The following is a 17,918-nucleotide window of genomic DNA, read 5'->3' as shown; positions in this document are numbered from 1 at the left end:
AGGATATTGATGTAGACAACAAGAACAACAACGACATGGTAGACAATGGGCTACATCAACTTCCATGGTTTCATATTTTTGCTGCGTTGGGCTTCATAATGAGATTTTGGGGAGTATGTGGTTCTTTAGTTATTAACAAGACATGGAGATTTGTGTATTTTCGATTCATAGACAATTTACAAAATAGGCTCTATGTGATGATAACAGTCAACATCAACGCGATGAGAAGAACGCTTAGAGGCAAGATACATATTATTAATATTATTGTACTTTTTAATTTTCATATTCCGTTTGCTTTTCCTTTTTTTTTCTTTCTCTATTCACTACTACATTTTACACTTTGCGCGACGAAAAGAATTTCGTCGCGCAAAATACATTATAGTCGCACAAATTTCAGAGCGACAGAAACTTCGTCACGCATAATCTGTCGTGCAAAGATCGTGAAGAAAGACTTTGCGCGACGAAAAAATATTGGTCGCACAAAGTTTTGCGTGACGAAACACATTGGTCGCACAAAGTCTTAAAAAAAAAAAAAAATCCCGTGTCCCATTTTTGGTACCCTCCCAAATTTTTAGAGTTTTGTGCAACGAAATATTTTTTGTGTTTTAAATTTTTTTAATTAAAATAAACTAATTTAATAGTTTGCGCTACGAAATATTTTGTCGCGCAAGGTTTTTGACTTTTTATTTTATTATTTCTTTAATATTAATTTAATTATATTAATTAATTCAAATTTTTACTTTTTAAATTTAATTTAATTGTATGATTTTTTAAATTACTTTAATTTAAATTGACATATTCAAAATAAAATTACATATGAAAAATAGTGATCAAATTATCCTATATATATAATATTCAAAATGTACACATGAATTAACAAAGTACAATAATAAAATTCTAATACAAGCGTATTGTGCTGATAGTGGCGGAGGATATGTTTTGATAGCTTCCTAATCCTCAACTTTAGCCGTCAAAGTGACAGGACCCGCCCCGAATTTTCAGAAACCTGAGACGAATCCTGTGGAATTCCCAACATCACCCCGATATCGGGCTCACTTACTAAAGACCGGGACTTTCTGCCGAAATTTCGGCAGAGTCTCCCCTATAAATTGAACATTTCCCTAAATTTCAACCTGCATAAAACATATTTTATATTACCCAGTTAGCAGCATGCACAATGTAATAACATGCAATTCACATAAACGGCTTTCGGTCTTCCGATAATTCGCAACAAACCACCAAGCACGCTATCAAATCAATTCATACCTTAAACAAGGCAAACAATAAATTCAAATACGAATTATGAATACTAAATTACAACATACGTCATCTAACTTTTCCAATTCCAACATAAGAGGTTTTAACCTCCTAACACAATCACATCTATGTCCGCGGCTGCACCTAATAACCTTAGGCTGCTTACGTACCCTCACTGAGGGATCAAGCCACACGTAGTTCTTTCACTAAAACCCGATTCCAAACACATACAATACCTTCATTTATATCTCTGTTATTCACATAAACTCCCCATACGTCGGTACTACCAACGCCACGTATGGGGTATGTCAACACGCCGGATAACATACGTCACGTGCGACCTCACCATATTATCACATAAACTCCCCATATGTCGGTACTACCAACGCCACGTATGGGGTCTGTCAACACGCCGGATAACCTATGCCACGTGCGACCTTAACATAATATCACAATATCTCCCAATACGCTGGTACAACCAACACCACGTATGGGGTCTGTCAATATACCGGATAACCTACGCAACATGGGACCTAACAATCATATAATCTCCTCATACGCCGGTACTACCAACGCCACGTATGGGGTATGTCTCAACGCCAGAAAATCTTACGCCGTGCGAGATCTCAACATCATATCACAATATCTCCCCATACGCCGGTACTACCAACGCCACGTATGGGGTCTGTCAACACGCCGGATAACCTACGCCACGTGCGACCTCACCATATTATCACATAATCTCCCCATATGCCGATACTACCAACGCCACGTATGTGGTCTGTCAACACGCCGGATAACCTACGCCACGTGCGACTTCAACATAATATCACATAATCTTCCCAAACGCCGGTACTACCAACGCCACGTATGGGGTCTGTCCGCACGCCGGATAACCTACGCCACGTGGGACCTAACGATCATAGGATGGTACTTAGGGTAGTGCGTATAGCACTTTAAATTGACATACTCTCACTTATCTAAATTAATACTAGATGTATTCTCATTTTAATGATATCAGTCTATAGTAGACTACAACGTAATTTAATCAGGATAAAAATATTATTTCTAGACCAACGATCATTCACATAAACATAAATTTCATAATTTTCATTTTTTAAAATAATATCAAAAAGTTTCCTATAATAATAATAGACATCCTAAAAATCTCAACCTAGTCAACACAGCTCCACAACACTCAAGACCTTTCACTAGGGTCATAATAATTCTCTTAGGAAGGCAAAACTACCTCGGAAGACTCACGATCAACCAAGGGTCAAAGCTACCCAAACTTGGTCAAATAGGCCCACGGGGCCTACAACCTCCAAATTCCGATCTGAAAGTTCATATAAGTTCCATAAAGTATAGGACACTCGTCCTGCAAGTTTGGTCCAGATTGGACGGTCGGATCGCTTACGATCGCACGATCTGACGGTTATTATAAACATAAAATTTAAATTATTAAATCGGAACATCCGGGGCTCCGATTCACGATCCGTGAATTCCTACGCGATCCTAGAAATGCCTAGATTAACATATAATAAATTCAAGACCATCCAACGGTCCCAACCTATCGAACCCAGATAACGAGCAATAGGCGATATCCGTTCTAGGCTCAAACGGTATCCAAATTGAAATCCGAGCACACTTACACACTCGTGAGAACCAGGAGATTACATCGGGACATAGTGACCTTTTTCTACAGTGCCCACGATCCGCCGCATGCGCCAGCAGTGCGTGGGTGCCCAAAGCGATTACGCATTGTCAGAAAATCTCAAACTACGGCTCCAAACTCCTACCCTAGGTATAACGCCCTATTTGGAGCCACTTTTTTTCTTGGACCTTCCCCAAAAAATGACCGGAAGTGGGGATTCGAGATCCCAAAATTGACCGAATTTCAATTCGTAAATCGAATTACCTACACTAAGAATTGATTGAATCCTACCCAACAGGCAGCTAGAGCATGAAAACTAGGTGAGAAACCATATTTCATTCATCGAAATCGGTGGCCGGAGGAGGGAGATCGACGTCGGAGAAGTTCGGACGACACCGGCCGCTTCTTCTCCATCTTCCGGTGAAACCACGGCGGCTTACAGTGGGAGCTAGCTGGGGTTGAAAGAGGACGACGACCCAGTCATTTTGGTACTGGCCCAGTCGTGATTGGTGGCTGGAAGAGAGAACGGCCGGCCAAAACGTGGTAGGCTGTAGCTGCCCGCGCGAGAGAGGAGAGAGAGAGAGCCTGTTTGAGGAGGAGAGAGAGAGAGAGAGAGAAGAAAATCTGATTTGATCAAACCATTTTTGTCAAAATTACGGTTATGCCACTGAGGATATTTTGATCTTATCTTTCTCATTACAACTCCGATTCGAGCCCACCACATGTCTACGGACTCATCTCCCCGTGATCTACGCAATGGTATAGCCGAAATTCTCAAATTTCTTCCCTGTCAAAAAGTCAACTTAAATCCTAATAAAATATTTTAAGGGTAAAATGGTATTTTCTCTCAATAAATTAATATTTACTAATTTATTTAGGACCGGGTCATTACACAAAGTCTCGATGATTCCCTATTAAAAAAACAAATATGGTCAAATAACCAAAAAAAAAGAAAAAAAAAAGAAGGCATAATCTCCCCTAAAATTGTTATACCACAAATCCAACCCAAACTCCAATCCCTCCCCTTTACTCAACCCCAAACCCCACACAAACTCAAAACTAACTCCAAAAACGCATATTAATGAAAAAAAATTAAAATTGGGAGAGAATATACCTTTTGGGCAAGATTGAGAGTGAGTGAGAATGAGAGGGAGAAGTGAGTGTGAGAGAATTAGAGAAGATAGTGATAGAGAGATGAGAGAGTGAGTGAGAGTGAGAGACAGTGAAAAGAGAGGTGAGAGAGTGAGAGATAGTGAAGAGAAAGATGAGAGATTAAGTGAGATGAGTGAGTGTGAGAGAAAGGGTGGGATTTGGGGAGAGGGAAAGAGAGAGGAGAGGTAAGAGTAGAGAAAGACATTGCGAAAATGGTGGAGGAGTTATTTTGGTTTTAAAAATCGTATCACTTTGCTCGACGAAAAATATTGGAATATTGGTCGTCGACGAAACATGTTGGTTGTGCAAAGTTTTGCGCAACGAATATAGGAATATTGGTTGCGCAAAGTCTAAAAAAAATTACTAAAACATAAATAAAAAATTCCCGCGTCCCATTTTTGGTACCCGCCCAAATTTTTGCGCGATGAAAAATATATATTGGTCACGCAAAGTTTTGAGTGACAAAAAATATTGGTCGCGCAAAGTCTAAAACTTTATTTTATTTTAAAATCTCGCGTCCCATTTTTAGTACCCGCCCAAATTTTTAGAGTTTTGCGCGACGAACTGTTGGTCGTGCAAACTTTTGAGAGACGAAAAATTGGTTCGTAGCACAATATTTATAAAAATAATTGTTATGAATAATAAAAAATAAAATAATTTTATTTTACGACTGAAAATATAAATAAGGTTAAAGTTATTTAATAAATATATATACTATTCAATTTCTTAAGTGTTATACGGACAAAATAAATAAATTTAAAGCTATTTAATAAATATATATATATGCACACACCATTCAACGATCCAACCGTCAGACTTGTTTGTATATACTTCGAGATCGTATACTCCAAAAATTGCAAAAAAACAAACATTCAGAGATCTAGCAACGGACAAAACTTTTCGATGATTATAAATGAAAAATCACGATTTAACGGTTATTTTAACTCCGATTTTGATGATTTTTTTTACAGCTACACTCCTTGACCCTATATGAATACAATGACTGAATTTGATCTTCAATTTAAAATATTTACGCTAGTGGATACCACAAAATCTTATATTATATTTAACGAAAGTAAAATAAACTCTTAATTGTTAGTAAATATATTGTTTTGATGGCATAAGCATTCTACGAAACTAGTTTCAACGATTCAACCATCAAACTTGTTTGTTTATACTTCGAGATCATATACGCCAAAAATCGGAAAAAATAAACATTTAGAGATCAAGTAACGGGGACAAAACTTTTCGACGGTTATAAATGAAAAATCATGATTTAACGATTATTTTAACTCTGATTTTGATTTTTTACAGCTACACTCCTTGACCCTATATGAATACAATGACTGAATTTGATCTTCAATTTAAAATATTTACACTAGTGGATACCACAAAATCTTATGTTATATTTAACGAAAGTGTAAATAAACTCTTAATTGTTAGTGAATATATTATTTTGATGACATATGCATTCTACGAAACTAGTTTCAACGATCCAACCGTCAAACTTGTTTGTTTATACTTCGAGATGATATATGATAGGACCCGATCCAAATTCCGCTTTGGAATCCGAACCAGACCCTGTGCGTGTCCGACACCTGGCGAATGTCGGGCACAAATGACCTATTTGCCCCTCTACACAAAACATGATAAAATAAAAAGGTTGACTTCTACCAAAAACCCGGCAGAGTTTCCCTTGTAACTAGCTCAATACCAAAATATTTTCACCTGCCAAACAAGTACATATATATATACAACCAACTGCCAGCATACGTATATATACATTCCAACAGTTCAAGTGTCAATCAAGGGCAAAACATCAGAGCAACTACTAACAATTTACAAAGGAGTTAATCCTTTTACAAAACAAAAATCCTACATCAAAAGAGAGGCGCGGAAGATGGGAAATGGCCCTGTGGTGGATTCCTGTGCACGTCTACTGCCTGGGGGCGCAAAACAACAAAAAGGGTGAGTGGACCAAAAACAAAATTTAGAAAATAACATATTTACATACTAACCCCACTGAAAAACAGTTATACAAACTAACTTATTTTCTTTATTTTTGAAATCAATGCATGTATATAACTATACATTTGAAAACAATTGAAAACTATCACCTAGGTGTACCCTTATTTCCGTCAAATCCTTATATCTATCAATTCCTTGCATCACCATGGGTGACACATACTCGCAGGTCTCAGTGACATGAAGTCAATCTGAGCCGCAACTCGCAGGATGCAGGGGACCGTAGTTCACCTGATCCGCATTACTCGCTCCACACGAGTTCGAGTACCAAGGAACTCATGGGGCAACTGTCAAGCATGCTGACTAAACCGAAGGCAACAAATATAATCCGAAGGCAACATTTAATAACTGGGTACGAGGTGGTTTAAGAAAATATAAAGTTTCTGAAGCAAAACTGTTGAATAATTAACTTTCTGTAACCTTTAAAATTTTGCTGCCATTTATCTGATAATTAATGAGAATATCATTTCCTATATTCTTTAAAGGCGATTTCACTCGGCAGCATGTAACATAAACTATTTTACAGAATAAAACAGCTGATAACTGAAACTGAACTGCTTAAATTCGTTTATTAAAACAAAGAGTCCACTCACTGATAGTCCGAGCTCGCTAGACCTCTTGAAGGTCCCTCCTGCGGGTCAACTGGTACCCGGGTGCCTGATTCAATGACCATAATATTCTATTAATACAATATAGTATTAAATTAAAACCCTACCCCCGGCTCCTAAAAGTACGTGCGTCAATTTAAAGTTATCCCTATGCCCATAAACGCTTTCCTTCCACGTGGGATAGTTTAGCGGTATCTTGGGACTCAAAAAGCGCTAACGTCCCAAAAAGTCAATCCGGGATCCCACGGGTCCATGACCTCACAATATGATCCGGATGCCGCTAGAAGGTCCAATATATCTAGGACACATGTCCCGAGGGTATTGGTGTCGATCGGACGGTCGGATTAAACACGATCGTGTAATCGAAAAATTTCTAAACCCTAGCCCTAGGGTTCGCGATTTCGGAGTATCCGGGACTCTGATTCACAATCCGTCGAATCCTACACGTTTTTGAAATTATCTAGAGTAACATATCTGAAATTGATTACGATCCAACGGCTCAACAGTATTGAACCCGATAATCGCACAATATGAAAAATCCGTTCGAGGCTCAAACGGTATCCAAATTGCGATCCGCGAATTCCTATGCACTCATGACGACCTAAGGATCGTATCAAGACACAGTGCCACTGCAACACCCTCGCCCACGCACCGCCGCACGCGCCGGCAGCGCTGGGTGTCCAAAGCGATTATGCATCGCCAGAAAATCTCAAAACCAAGGCCCTAAACTCCTACCGTAGGTATAACACCATATTTGGAACCACTAATGTTCTTGGACCTACCCCCAAAAACTGACCGGAAGTGGCCGAACATGGAGGCTGAAAATCGGCCGAATTCTAATTTGAAAACTGAGCTAGCTACGGTCAAAATCGATGCAAACCTACCCAACCATCAGCTAGAGCATGGAAAATAGGTAGAAATCCATACCTTACTCGACAAATTTGGAGGGGAATTGAAGGAGAACGAGCGGGTTGAAGTTTTGACAAAACCGACGGAATTTCTGCAGTTTTCGGCGACGCCAGGGGCGGAGTGGAGCGGCTGAGGGCTGAGACGTGTAGAGGAGGACGAGCTGGTTCTTTTGGGACCGGTGCCGACGAAGTTGATGGCCGGACGTGGTGGTGGCGAGGAGAAGAAAAATCGGCTGGGTTAGGGGGAATGGTTTCGTGCGACAGGAGAGAGAGAGAGAGAGAGAAAGAAAAACTGAGGGAGAGAGAGAAACTGAGGGTTTAAATCTGATTTTGCAATTTACCATTTTACCCCTCGTGGTATTTTAACCGTATTTTCTTCGTTAAAGCTCCGACTCGAGTCCACTTCGTGTCTACGAACTCATTTCGTCGTGATCTACGCAACGGTGTATGTAAATTTGTCAAATTCCTTTTTGGTCAAAAAGTCAACTTTTCGTTAATAAATTATTCCAAGGGCAAAATTGTCTTTCCTCATAATAAATTACTCATTAAATATGAATTTTAGGTTTAGGTCATTACAATATAAGCCAAAAATCGGAAAAAATAAACATTCAGAGATCAAGTAACCGGACAAAACTTTTCAACGGTTATAAATGAAAAATCATGATTTAATGGTTATTTTAACTCCGATTTTGATGATTTTTTACAGCTACACTCCTTGACCCTATATGAATACAATGACTGAATTTGATCTTCAATTTAAAATATTTACACTAGTGGATACCACAAAATCTTAAGTTATATTTAACGAAAGTATAAATAAACTCTTAATTGTTAGTGAATATATTGTTTTGATGGCATATGCATTCAACAAAACTAGTTTGGAGTGTGTGGTGTTTAATTATTAACAAGACATGGAGATGTGCGTATTTTCGATTCATAGAAAGTCTACAAGATAGGCTCTATGTGATGATAACAGTCCACATCAACATGATGAAAAGAAGGCTTAGAGGCTAGATATATATTGTTAATATTGTACTTTTTATTCTGCTTTTCTTTTCTTTCTCTTGTGTGCCCGACGTAATAAGGCACAGTTTGTTCTTATAATTATGTCTTCTTTTTCGGATGTGATTTCTGCACTCTACCTTTTGCAAGTAACAACTTCAGCTGCGAAATCGGAAATCGTCGAAGAGGATTTTCAGCCATGAATGTTTTGAAGAATTGATTGTGAAATCGGATGGGAAATTACAATGGTTATATACATACATATTGAGAGACATTTTTGATGACATTGATAATGAAGCCATTATATATGCTACAGTTTCAGAATATGAAAACGCGTTGAGGAAGATTGTAATATATTTCATGTAAACTTTGTCTTAGATATGTTATGGATTAAATATATAAACTTTGTCTTAGATATGTTATGTTTCATGCCTTTTTGTCTTGTGGTTCACATGCCATTGTTGTACTAAAAATCAACTACAGTTGCTCAAGTCCTTTGAATTAAGCAGCTCAAGTCCTCCGGTGGCCCCCTCTTAAAACCCGATGAGGTCTTCTCTTTGAATATATAATTTGCATCATGCGGTTGTTGTTTGCTGACATCTCAATTTGATTCCATATCTTGGCTTTAACATGTTCATCCGATGCGTCTTGTGCATCCTTTTAGCATTTTTTGCTGTGATTTCTCACTGATTATTTTTGGGAAGTCGAAATTTGTGACTCTTGATTTCTTAATACATGAAAGTTATTATATCTAGTCTAATATGAATTAATAGCACAGATTTTTATAACATGAATAGGGCATCAACGTATGCTTACATCTGGCTTGACTGTTATATAACATTTCGCTATTCATAACTGAATGCTCTGTTATTTTTTATCGAGTTAATGAATATGGGCATAGTGAGACGGAGAATTGAGTTTTAGGGGATAAAGTGTGACAAATTGAGTTTTAGGTGGCAGAGTGAGATTCAAATTGAGTTTCAAAGGCCATATCAATAATTAAGCCTTTTTAATTTTATGTTCAGCTATTTGTGTAGAAAGGGCTTCTTTATGAATGACTGATGCTTGTCTGATACGTGATATTTTTAATGTAGCTGCCCTCATATGTGGGGCAAACAACTTTGAAAGAATGACTATCCTCCAAGTTTCTTAGAAAAATCATCAGTACAAGAAAACAAGCTGGAACTTGGACTTTGATTGACATGGAAGATGCGCTAGTATCACATATCAACTGCCTTAAAAGTGACAAAATGAAACTTCAGTATAAGAAGATCTTCGCTTGAGGACGAAACTACTTCGGAGTCAATGCAGACTTTAAAATACACAAGGTCTTCGTTTTGTGGAAATCTTTCTTCGACGTACAGAGTGGTTTGGATAATCTGTGTTGTGTGGTTATGGCAGCTTATAAACCTGTCATTTTGTGCAATAGTGGGGGCAACAAATATATCTTCTGAATTCCATGAAAAATTATTACCATTAGTCACAGACTATGAGTACTTTGAAGGAGTCGTGGACTTTAAATTTGCATCGTTTTCAAGCATGGTTGCTTTAATACATATATATATATATATATATATATACAGCGAGCTTTATGGAATCCCTCAAATAATTATTTGAGGGGCACACTTCTAGGGCCCACCATACATTATTTTTCAATGATTCGAATCATCTAATTTTTAAATATTCCTTCAAAGATCATGTCTGCAAAAAATCATTTGAATCTGAAACCATTTGACCACTTAATTAGGTGATTGTTATTTTATTCTTTTCTTGAAACACACTGTTTGTCTTTTTATTGTTTGCAATTAGATGCCTTAACGATTTTCAATTTATCTGATTTTTAGCAAGGACACATACACAAAGCAATTAGATGCCTCAATGGAATATATATACATATCTAATTAGACAGGAGCAATGAAGATATTGATGAGCTCCAAAAGTCTTGGCACACTCATGCTTGGTGGTTCCTCTAAAGGTGAGGGAGTGCCAGTTGATGATGACATGGTTGATTTTGACGGATTTCAAACTCTTCTGTTATTGAGTTTGGGTGGTTGTAACTTCAATGGTCAAATACATGTATGGTTATCAAAGCTTAAGAATCTAGAAATCTTGTTTCTGGGTGGTAATCAAATCATAGAGCCAATTCCAAATACACGTATGGTTATCAGAGTCATGTGTGCACTATGTGTAGTAGTTGGCTGATATATCTATCTCCAACAGTGTAACTGAAGCACTAGAAAACCCAGAATGGGAAGAAGCTATGAATGAAGAAATGCAAACTCTCCAAAAGAATGTCACATGGGAACTCGTGCCCTTACCTCATGGAAAGAAGACAGTAGGATGTAGGTGGATTTATACTGTGAAACTCAAAGCAGATGAATTATTTGAAAGATAGATTGGTGACGAAGGGGTACACACAGAGATATGGGATAGACTACGAGGAGACCTTTGCCCTAGTAGCCAAGATTAACACTATTATAGTCCTATTGTCTCTAGCGGCAAATCTCGATTGATCACTACATTAGTTTGATGTCAAAAATGCATTCTTACATGGAGACTTGGAAGAAGAAGTATATATGGACTTACCCCAAGGATGTAATTCAGCTCCTGACAAGAAAAATCAAGTTTGCAAGCTCAGAAAGTCATTATATGGGTTAAAGCAATCTCCCAGGGCATGGTTTGACAAATTTACTAAATCTATGAAGAATTTTGGATATACACAGAGTAATTCAGATCACACCCTATTCTTAAAACGTGATGAAGGAAAACTTACTGCATTAATTGTTTATGTAGATGACATAATCGTAACTGGAAACAACACGAAAGAGTGACTGAAGTTGCAAAAGTATTTGTCTCAGGAATTTGAGATGAGGATTTAGGTGATCTAAAGTACTTTCTTGAAATCGAAGTAGCAAGGTTAGAAACTGGTATATTTCTGTCTCAAAGGAAGTATGTAATAGATCTACTCACTGAAACAAGAATACTTGGATGTAAGCCTGTTGACACACTCATTGAGATGAATCACAAGTTGTGTGAAGACATGGACCAAGAACCAACCAATAAGGAACAGTACCAACACCTTGTTGGAAGGTTGATATACCTGGCACACACAAGAGCAGATATTGCATATGCTGTGAGTGTGGTTAGTCCGTTTATGCATTCGCCCAGTGTTTCTCATAGGAATGCAGTTGATCGGATCTTAAGATACTTAAAGTCAGCCCCTGGGAAAGGATAATGTTCTCAAAAAATGGAGATCTTGAAATTGTTGGATATGCAGATGCTGATTGGGCTGGTTCTATTACAGATAGATGCTTTACTTCTGGTTACTTTACATTCGTGGGAGGTAACCTAGTCACTTGACGGAGTAAAAAGAAAAATGTGGTTCCTCGGTCTAGTGCAGAAGTAGAATATCAAGGAATGGCTCACGAAGTTTGTGAGTTATTGTGGATCAGAAGACACTTAACAGAATTGGGCTTCAAGCCAGAAAAGCCAATGGAGTTACACTGTGACAACAAGTCAGCTATTGATATTGCCCATAATCCAGTTCAACATGATTGAACCAAACATGTTGAGGTGGATAGACATTTTATCAAAGAAAAAATTGAGAAGAAGATCATCCGTCAACCATTCGTAAAATCAGAAGATCAACTGATAGATATCTTAACAAAAGCTGTTTGTGGCAGAGTATTTCATAACTCACTTACCAAGTTGGGCATTGGTGACATATATGCACCAACTTGAGGAAGAGTGATGACGTGAGTCTCTTAATTAATCAAGGAGATTTATTTCCTTGATTAATTAAGGGATTTACTTTCCTATTCTATATAGTTGACAAATCATTGTATAATTAGGAGATACTATCCTAATTGATTACTGTATCTATTTCCTTATAAAGCACTCATGTAAACTCCTACATATACCTCCTTATGGAGAAGAATAAAACCTAACCCAAAGTATTCCAACCATATTCATATTTAGCACTTAGTACTTGTAGAGACTGTTAAGAATGGTGAAATGAGATTTCTTTGTGATTGTACCCCAAGAGAGTTCTCCTTTGCTATGGCTAAATTTTATCGATGATCCGCAGATGGCACAGAGCGCGAAAGCATGTGACAGATTCCTTCTCTACAAAAATATTTCACTTTACTCAGATAAAGAACACCGAAGACTGCATGCTCTAGCAGTATAAGTTTTTCAATTGAGTCAACTCATAGACTAATACATTATTTTGTTGGGTTTAATATATCCATCAATTTCCTGAGTATGTGGTTATTGGTTAAGGGATTTCTAAGTAAGTTCTGTTTTATGCCCTTCGTCTTTTGGTTCATATATGTGTTTGGTCCTGTAGTTGACCGATGCTAGTGACTTGTGAATGAAGAGTGACGATTTGGTTCATATATCTGTTTGGTTCTGATTCTCCTGTAGTTTGCTACGAAGTTTCTGTTTGGTCATGTAGTTAGAAGATTTGCCAAATGTCACACAACAACTTTGATGGCGTTGTGTGTGGACTTTAAACTAAGTAGGCCAAGTCCTCTTCTGGTGGCCCAATGAGGTCTTCTCTTTGGTTTCATTAGTGGGAATATCTCTTCGGTTTCATCAATAATTTGTATTGTGCGGTGGTTGTTTGCCAACTTCTCAACATTTGAAGTGATGTTTGCATCGTTTTCAAGCATCCTTGATCTTATTTATATACCAACCTGTGAGCACATACACAAAGCAACATACCAGTGCAAGTTAATAACCTAATGGCTCATGGCTTCCTTCTCTTCCTCTTATTCTCTTACATTATATCTACAAATATTCATGCCTGCAAACAAACTGAACGCAGCAGCCTCCTGTCCTTTGCCTCCACTCTATCTTCTCCTCCTTCAAATTGGACATCCTTTGATTGTTGTCGTTGGAAGGGCATCACTTGTAATCAAGATGCTTGGGTCACCCATTTGCTCTTGCCTTCCCAAGGGCTCAAAGGAGGTATCTCTCCTTCTTCACTTGGAAATCTCACACATCTCACCCACTTGAACCTTTCCCACAATTCACTATATGGTTCACTTGAAACTCAGTTCTTCTTGTCTTTGAATCATCTCGAGATCCTTGATTTGAGCTATAACCTTCTTTATGGGGAGCTACCACTTTCTCTATCATCCTGCAATATCCAGATAGTGGATTTGTCCAGCAATCACTTCTTGGGAGCCATTCCATCTTCATTCTTCCAACAAGCAAGCAACTTAACTAGTTTCAATGTCAGCAACAATACCTTCACAGGGTATATCCCATCCTCTATTTGTCTCCATTCTTCTCCCTTCCTCAGGCTATTGGATTTTTCTTCCAATATATTCAATGGCAATGTTGCTCTAGGGCTAGGAAAGTGTTCCAAATTGCTGGTTTTTCGTGCCGGTCACAATAACCTCTCAGGATTACTTCCAGAAGATATCTATAACGCTACAAAACTTGAAGAAATTTCATTACCTCTCAATTCACTACATGGAGCTATTAGTGATAAAATTGTCAACCTCACCAACCTTGCTATCCTTGACCTTGACTTTAATTATTTTGGTGGCAAGCTTCCGCTCAATATGGGGAAGCTCTCCAAGTTGAAGATTGTGACCCTTGATTTCAACAATTTTGAAGGTGCTTTGCCCTCATCTTTGATGAATTGCACAAACCTTCTAGAACTGCGTTTGGGATCCAACAACTTGGAAGGAGATATCTCCAAGCTTGATTTCTCCAGACTTAGTCAACTTACTAAGCTTGACATGTGGAACAATAACTTCACTGGTACGGTTCCAGTAAGCCTTTACTCATGTCGGTCCCTAAAAGCCATTCGATTGACAAGAAATCATCTGGAGGGACAAATACATGATGAGATTCTTTCGTTGAAATCCTTGTCCTTCCTCTCACTTGGTTACAACCGATTCACCAACCTCAAAGGGGCGATGAAGATATTAATGAGTTGCAAAAGTCTCCATGTACTCTTGCTTACTGGTTCCTTTAAAGGTGAGGGAATGCCATATGGTGATGACATGGTTGATTTTGATGGATTCCAAAATCTTCGGTTTTTGAGTTTGGCTCGTTCTGACCTCACTGGTCAAATACCTGTATGGTTATCAAAGCTCAAGAATCTAGAGGTCTTGCAACTGGGTTTTAATCAAATCACAGGGCCAATTCCAAGTTGGTTGGGGACTCTTCCTAGACTGTTTTATATAAGCTTACCAAACAATCGAATTTCAGGTGAATTTCCAAGGCAAATTTGTAGATTACCTAGGTTGCTTTATGAACCTATTGCATCTCAAGTAGAACAATATGAAATTGAATTGCCTGTCTTCGGCCACAGCAAAACCACAACTCGAACCTTTCCATCGCAAAAATTGTCCTTTTATCGAGAATGGATAGACATAGCTAACAATAACATTGTTGGTGATATACCTACTGAAATCGGCCAATTGCACCTTCTCCGTGGGTTGGCTCTTAGCTCAAACAATTTATCCGGTGTCATTCCAGACCAAATATCTAACCTGAAAAATTTAGAGATTTTGGATCTCTCCATGAATCACCTGTCTGGAAAAATCCCATTGTCATTGGCGAGCCTTAATTTCTTGAAATATTTTAATGCCTCATACAATAATCTTGAAGGACCAATACCAACAGGCACCCAGCTCCAAAGCTTCAACTCTTCTGCCTTTGAGGGGAATTCAAAACTTTGTGGTGCCCCACTTCCAAAAAAGTGCGGACAAGATAACAAGGACAACAGAGACGTGGACCATGGGCTTCATCAACTTCTGTGGTTTTATATTTTTGCTACATTGGGGTTCATATTAGGATTTTGGGGAGTGTGTGGTTCTTTAATTATTAACAAGACATGGAGATATGCATATTTTCGATTCATGGACAATCTACAAGATAAGTTCTATGTGATGGTAACAGTGCGCATCAACACGATGAAAAGAAGGCTTAGAGGTTAGATATATATTATTAATATTGTACTTTTTATTATACATTTTCAATTTGCTTTTCCATTTTTTCCTTTTGTGTACCTGATATAAAAAGGCACAGTTTGTTCTTATAATTATGTCTGCTTTTTCGGATGTGATTTCTGCATGCTACCTTTTCAAGTAACAACTTCAGCTACATATCAGTTTGCAAAAAATGATGTACATATCAGCTGGGCATTGTTCAGTTCTACAAAGAGTACTTAGTAACAAGTTGTTCACTTGTTTTGATTTTAATCCTGTGATGGTAGGGTAAAATTCCTTATTGGCTTGACAACCATTAATGGTCAACAAGTCAACTTTCTTTTGGGGCGTGAGAGTGCCACTACTAGCAGTTTAAAACCCTAGCAGACTTCTAAAAAATAGATAACTTGCACCCTATGTTATTGATTCTTAAACAAGCAATTGTGAATTTGGGTGAGGAATATCTCTCAAGTAAGTTCTTTTATTACCTCAGACTGGTAAGGACTTCACAATTTTTCACAGTACAAAATTGGTGGTTCTGGCCAGAATAAATGAAAAGAAGACAAATGGTTTAGACAGAACTGCCTATTACAAGACTCAAAAAGCGAAATGGCAACACCGAAAAAGACAACAGAATGTTGGGCTTCGATTTCTGCCTGGGTAGCTGCCTCTGAACTGGGCTGGATTGGGTATGTCTATGCTTGATTGAATCGTCAACAACTTCCACTGATGAGTTTCAGTTGGAAATCGATACCAACGTTTGAGTTTGGCGGAGTTTCATTTATTTCGAGCCATGGAAGGCTTGCTGAACGGGCAGAATTGAGGCATCTTTAGTTTGAAGAGGACAAAAGTGGCTAGATTGATGGTCACGGAGCTGGAGCTGTACTATGGTGCCAGTTCTGCTTGACCAAGGCTTTCTATAAATTTGTTGAGGTTTTCATATTTGTGAAAAACTTGGACTCTGCTTGACTTGGCTTTGTGCTGAATCAAATTTGTAACGAGAGAAATTTCGCTCTGTAAAACTATTTCTTTGAACTGAACCGAAACTAGATATTTGAATTCTAGCCGATTTGTTTCTTGTGGATCAAAGAGTTTTGGTTGCTTTAGGGTCTGAAAGCTTTTGAGATCAGTTGATCTTTTTGAGTTTATCAGTTGTGACTTTGAGAGTTTTTGGTCTTGATTGATGTTTTGGTTGTCCTCTGATCTGTTCACCTCCTCTCATATTTATAGGAAATACTGGAGTGGGGTTTTTAATTTTTAATAATGGGCGGCAGATCCTTCAAAAGATCTTTTTCTTTTTTTCAATGTCATAAAAGAAGGAAGCCATTATTCTTGCAGAAAAGAACCATCAGCAATCAATTTTCAGGGAGGTCATTTCCTTGCTTTTTCTGGTGAGCAACGTCCTTGCTCCCTACTTATCTCTTGAAATCGTAGTCTGCCTATCTCTTGGAAAGGCCACTTGCTTTGGTGCAAAGTTTTTCTGTATTTAAAAAGGGATTTGATCTTCTTTCTTTGGCTGCAAAAAATGGAGAAGTCCTCCTATAAGACACCTGTCTTCATTAACTCCCTGTCAACTCCTATGTGATAGTTGAAAATTTTGACTTTTCCAAAATTAGAAAATCACGTGGGGGCTTTCTTTGAGAAAAAGAACTATTGTTTTGCCTTTTTGAGATAGAGGCCAAGTGGTGAGAATTTCTCAGAAGCTGGGCTTTTATCCAAAACTGTGTGCATCGGTTTTGTAATTGCCAATAATGGTATTTTATTCTTTAAATCATACTATTTGTAATTTGCTAAAAAGGTCTGGGCTTTTTAGTATCGTGGTTTTTTTTTTTTTTTTTTTTGCTTCTGATTCTTGTGGATAAAAGTTCAAATATTTTGTTCATGGGCCTCTTGACAAAAATAGGCTGGTGTGCAGAGTTTTGGCCCAAACACAAGTAATATGTTTTTCTAACCTCTAATCCGTAACAACCAGTAGCACTGATTTGTTCAATATGGAAACTAGGTACACAAATATGTGTAAAAAGTTCGATGTAGCACCAATTGATCTTCTTTATCTTTGTTAGTAAATTATTGATTGGATTGTATGCATTCTGTTTTTATTTTTATTTTTATTTTTGGTCGAAAATATGCATTTTGTTCCCTGAAAACAACACGTTGAGATCCTTGATTTGAGCTATAACATTCTTTGATTCACATGAAAACAACTTTGAACTTGGACTTTGATTCACACCAAAATAACAAGGTCTCATGTTGGTTTCATACTGTACGAGTTGTGTTATGGTGAGGGTGTTAGAATTTTTGTGAGTATTTCAAAATACAAAATTTATTTTTTTGTTTATTTTTTTGTTTCCAGATTTTGTGT

General features: G+C 37.8%; 1 protein-coding gene across 1 annotated transcript; it reads left to right on the top strand.

Annotated features, from left to right (window-relative positions):
* LOC18779349 (receptor-like protein 2) lies at positions 13,346 to 15,565 on the top strand. The gene has a single exon (XM_020562249.1). It carries the CDS (start codon positions 13,352 to 13,354, stop codon positions 15,563 to 15,565), a length of 2,214 nt encoding a protein of 737 aa, XP_020417838.1. The 5' UTR covers positions 13,346 to 13,351.

The sequence above is a fragment of the Prunus persica genome, chromosome G4 (genome assembly GCF_000346465.2).
Source record: "Prunus persica cultivar Lovell chromosome G4, Prunus_persica_NCBIv2, whole genome shotgun sequence".
NCBI classification, from domain to species: Eukaryota; Viridiplantae; Streptophyta; class Magnoliopsida; order Rosales; family Rosaceae; genus Prunus; species Prunus persica.
The sequence above is the reverse complement of the archived record's forward strand: the minus strand, read 5'-3'. Positions and strand labels throughout refer to the sequence as shown.

Bases quoted from the DNA above. Each gene is read 5' to 3' on its own strand.
- LOC18779349 (XM_020562249.1), top strand. From the start codon at position 13,352: ATGGCTCATGGCTTCCTTCTCTTCCTCTTATTCTCTTACATTATATCT.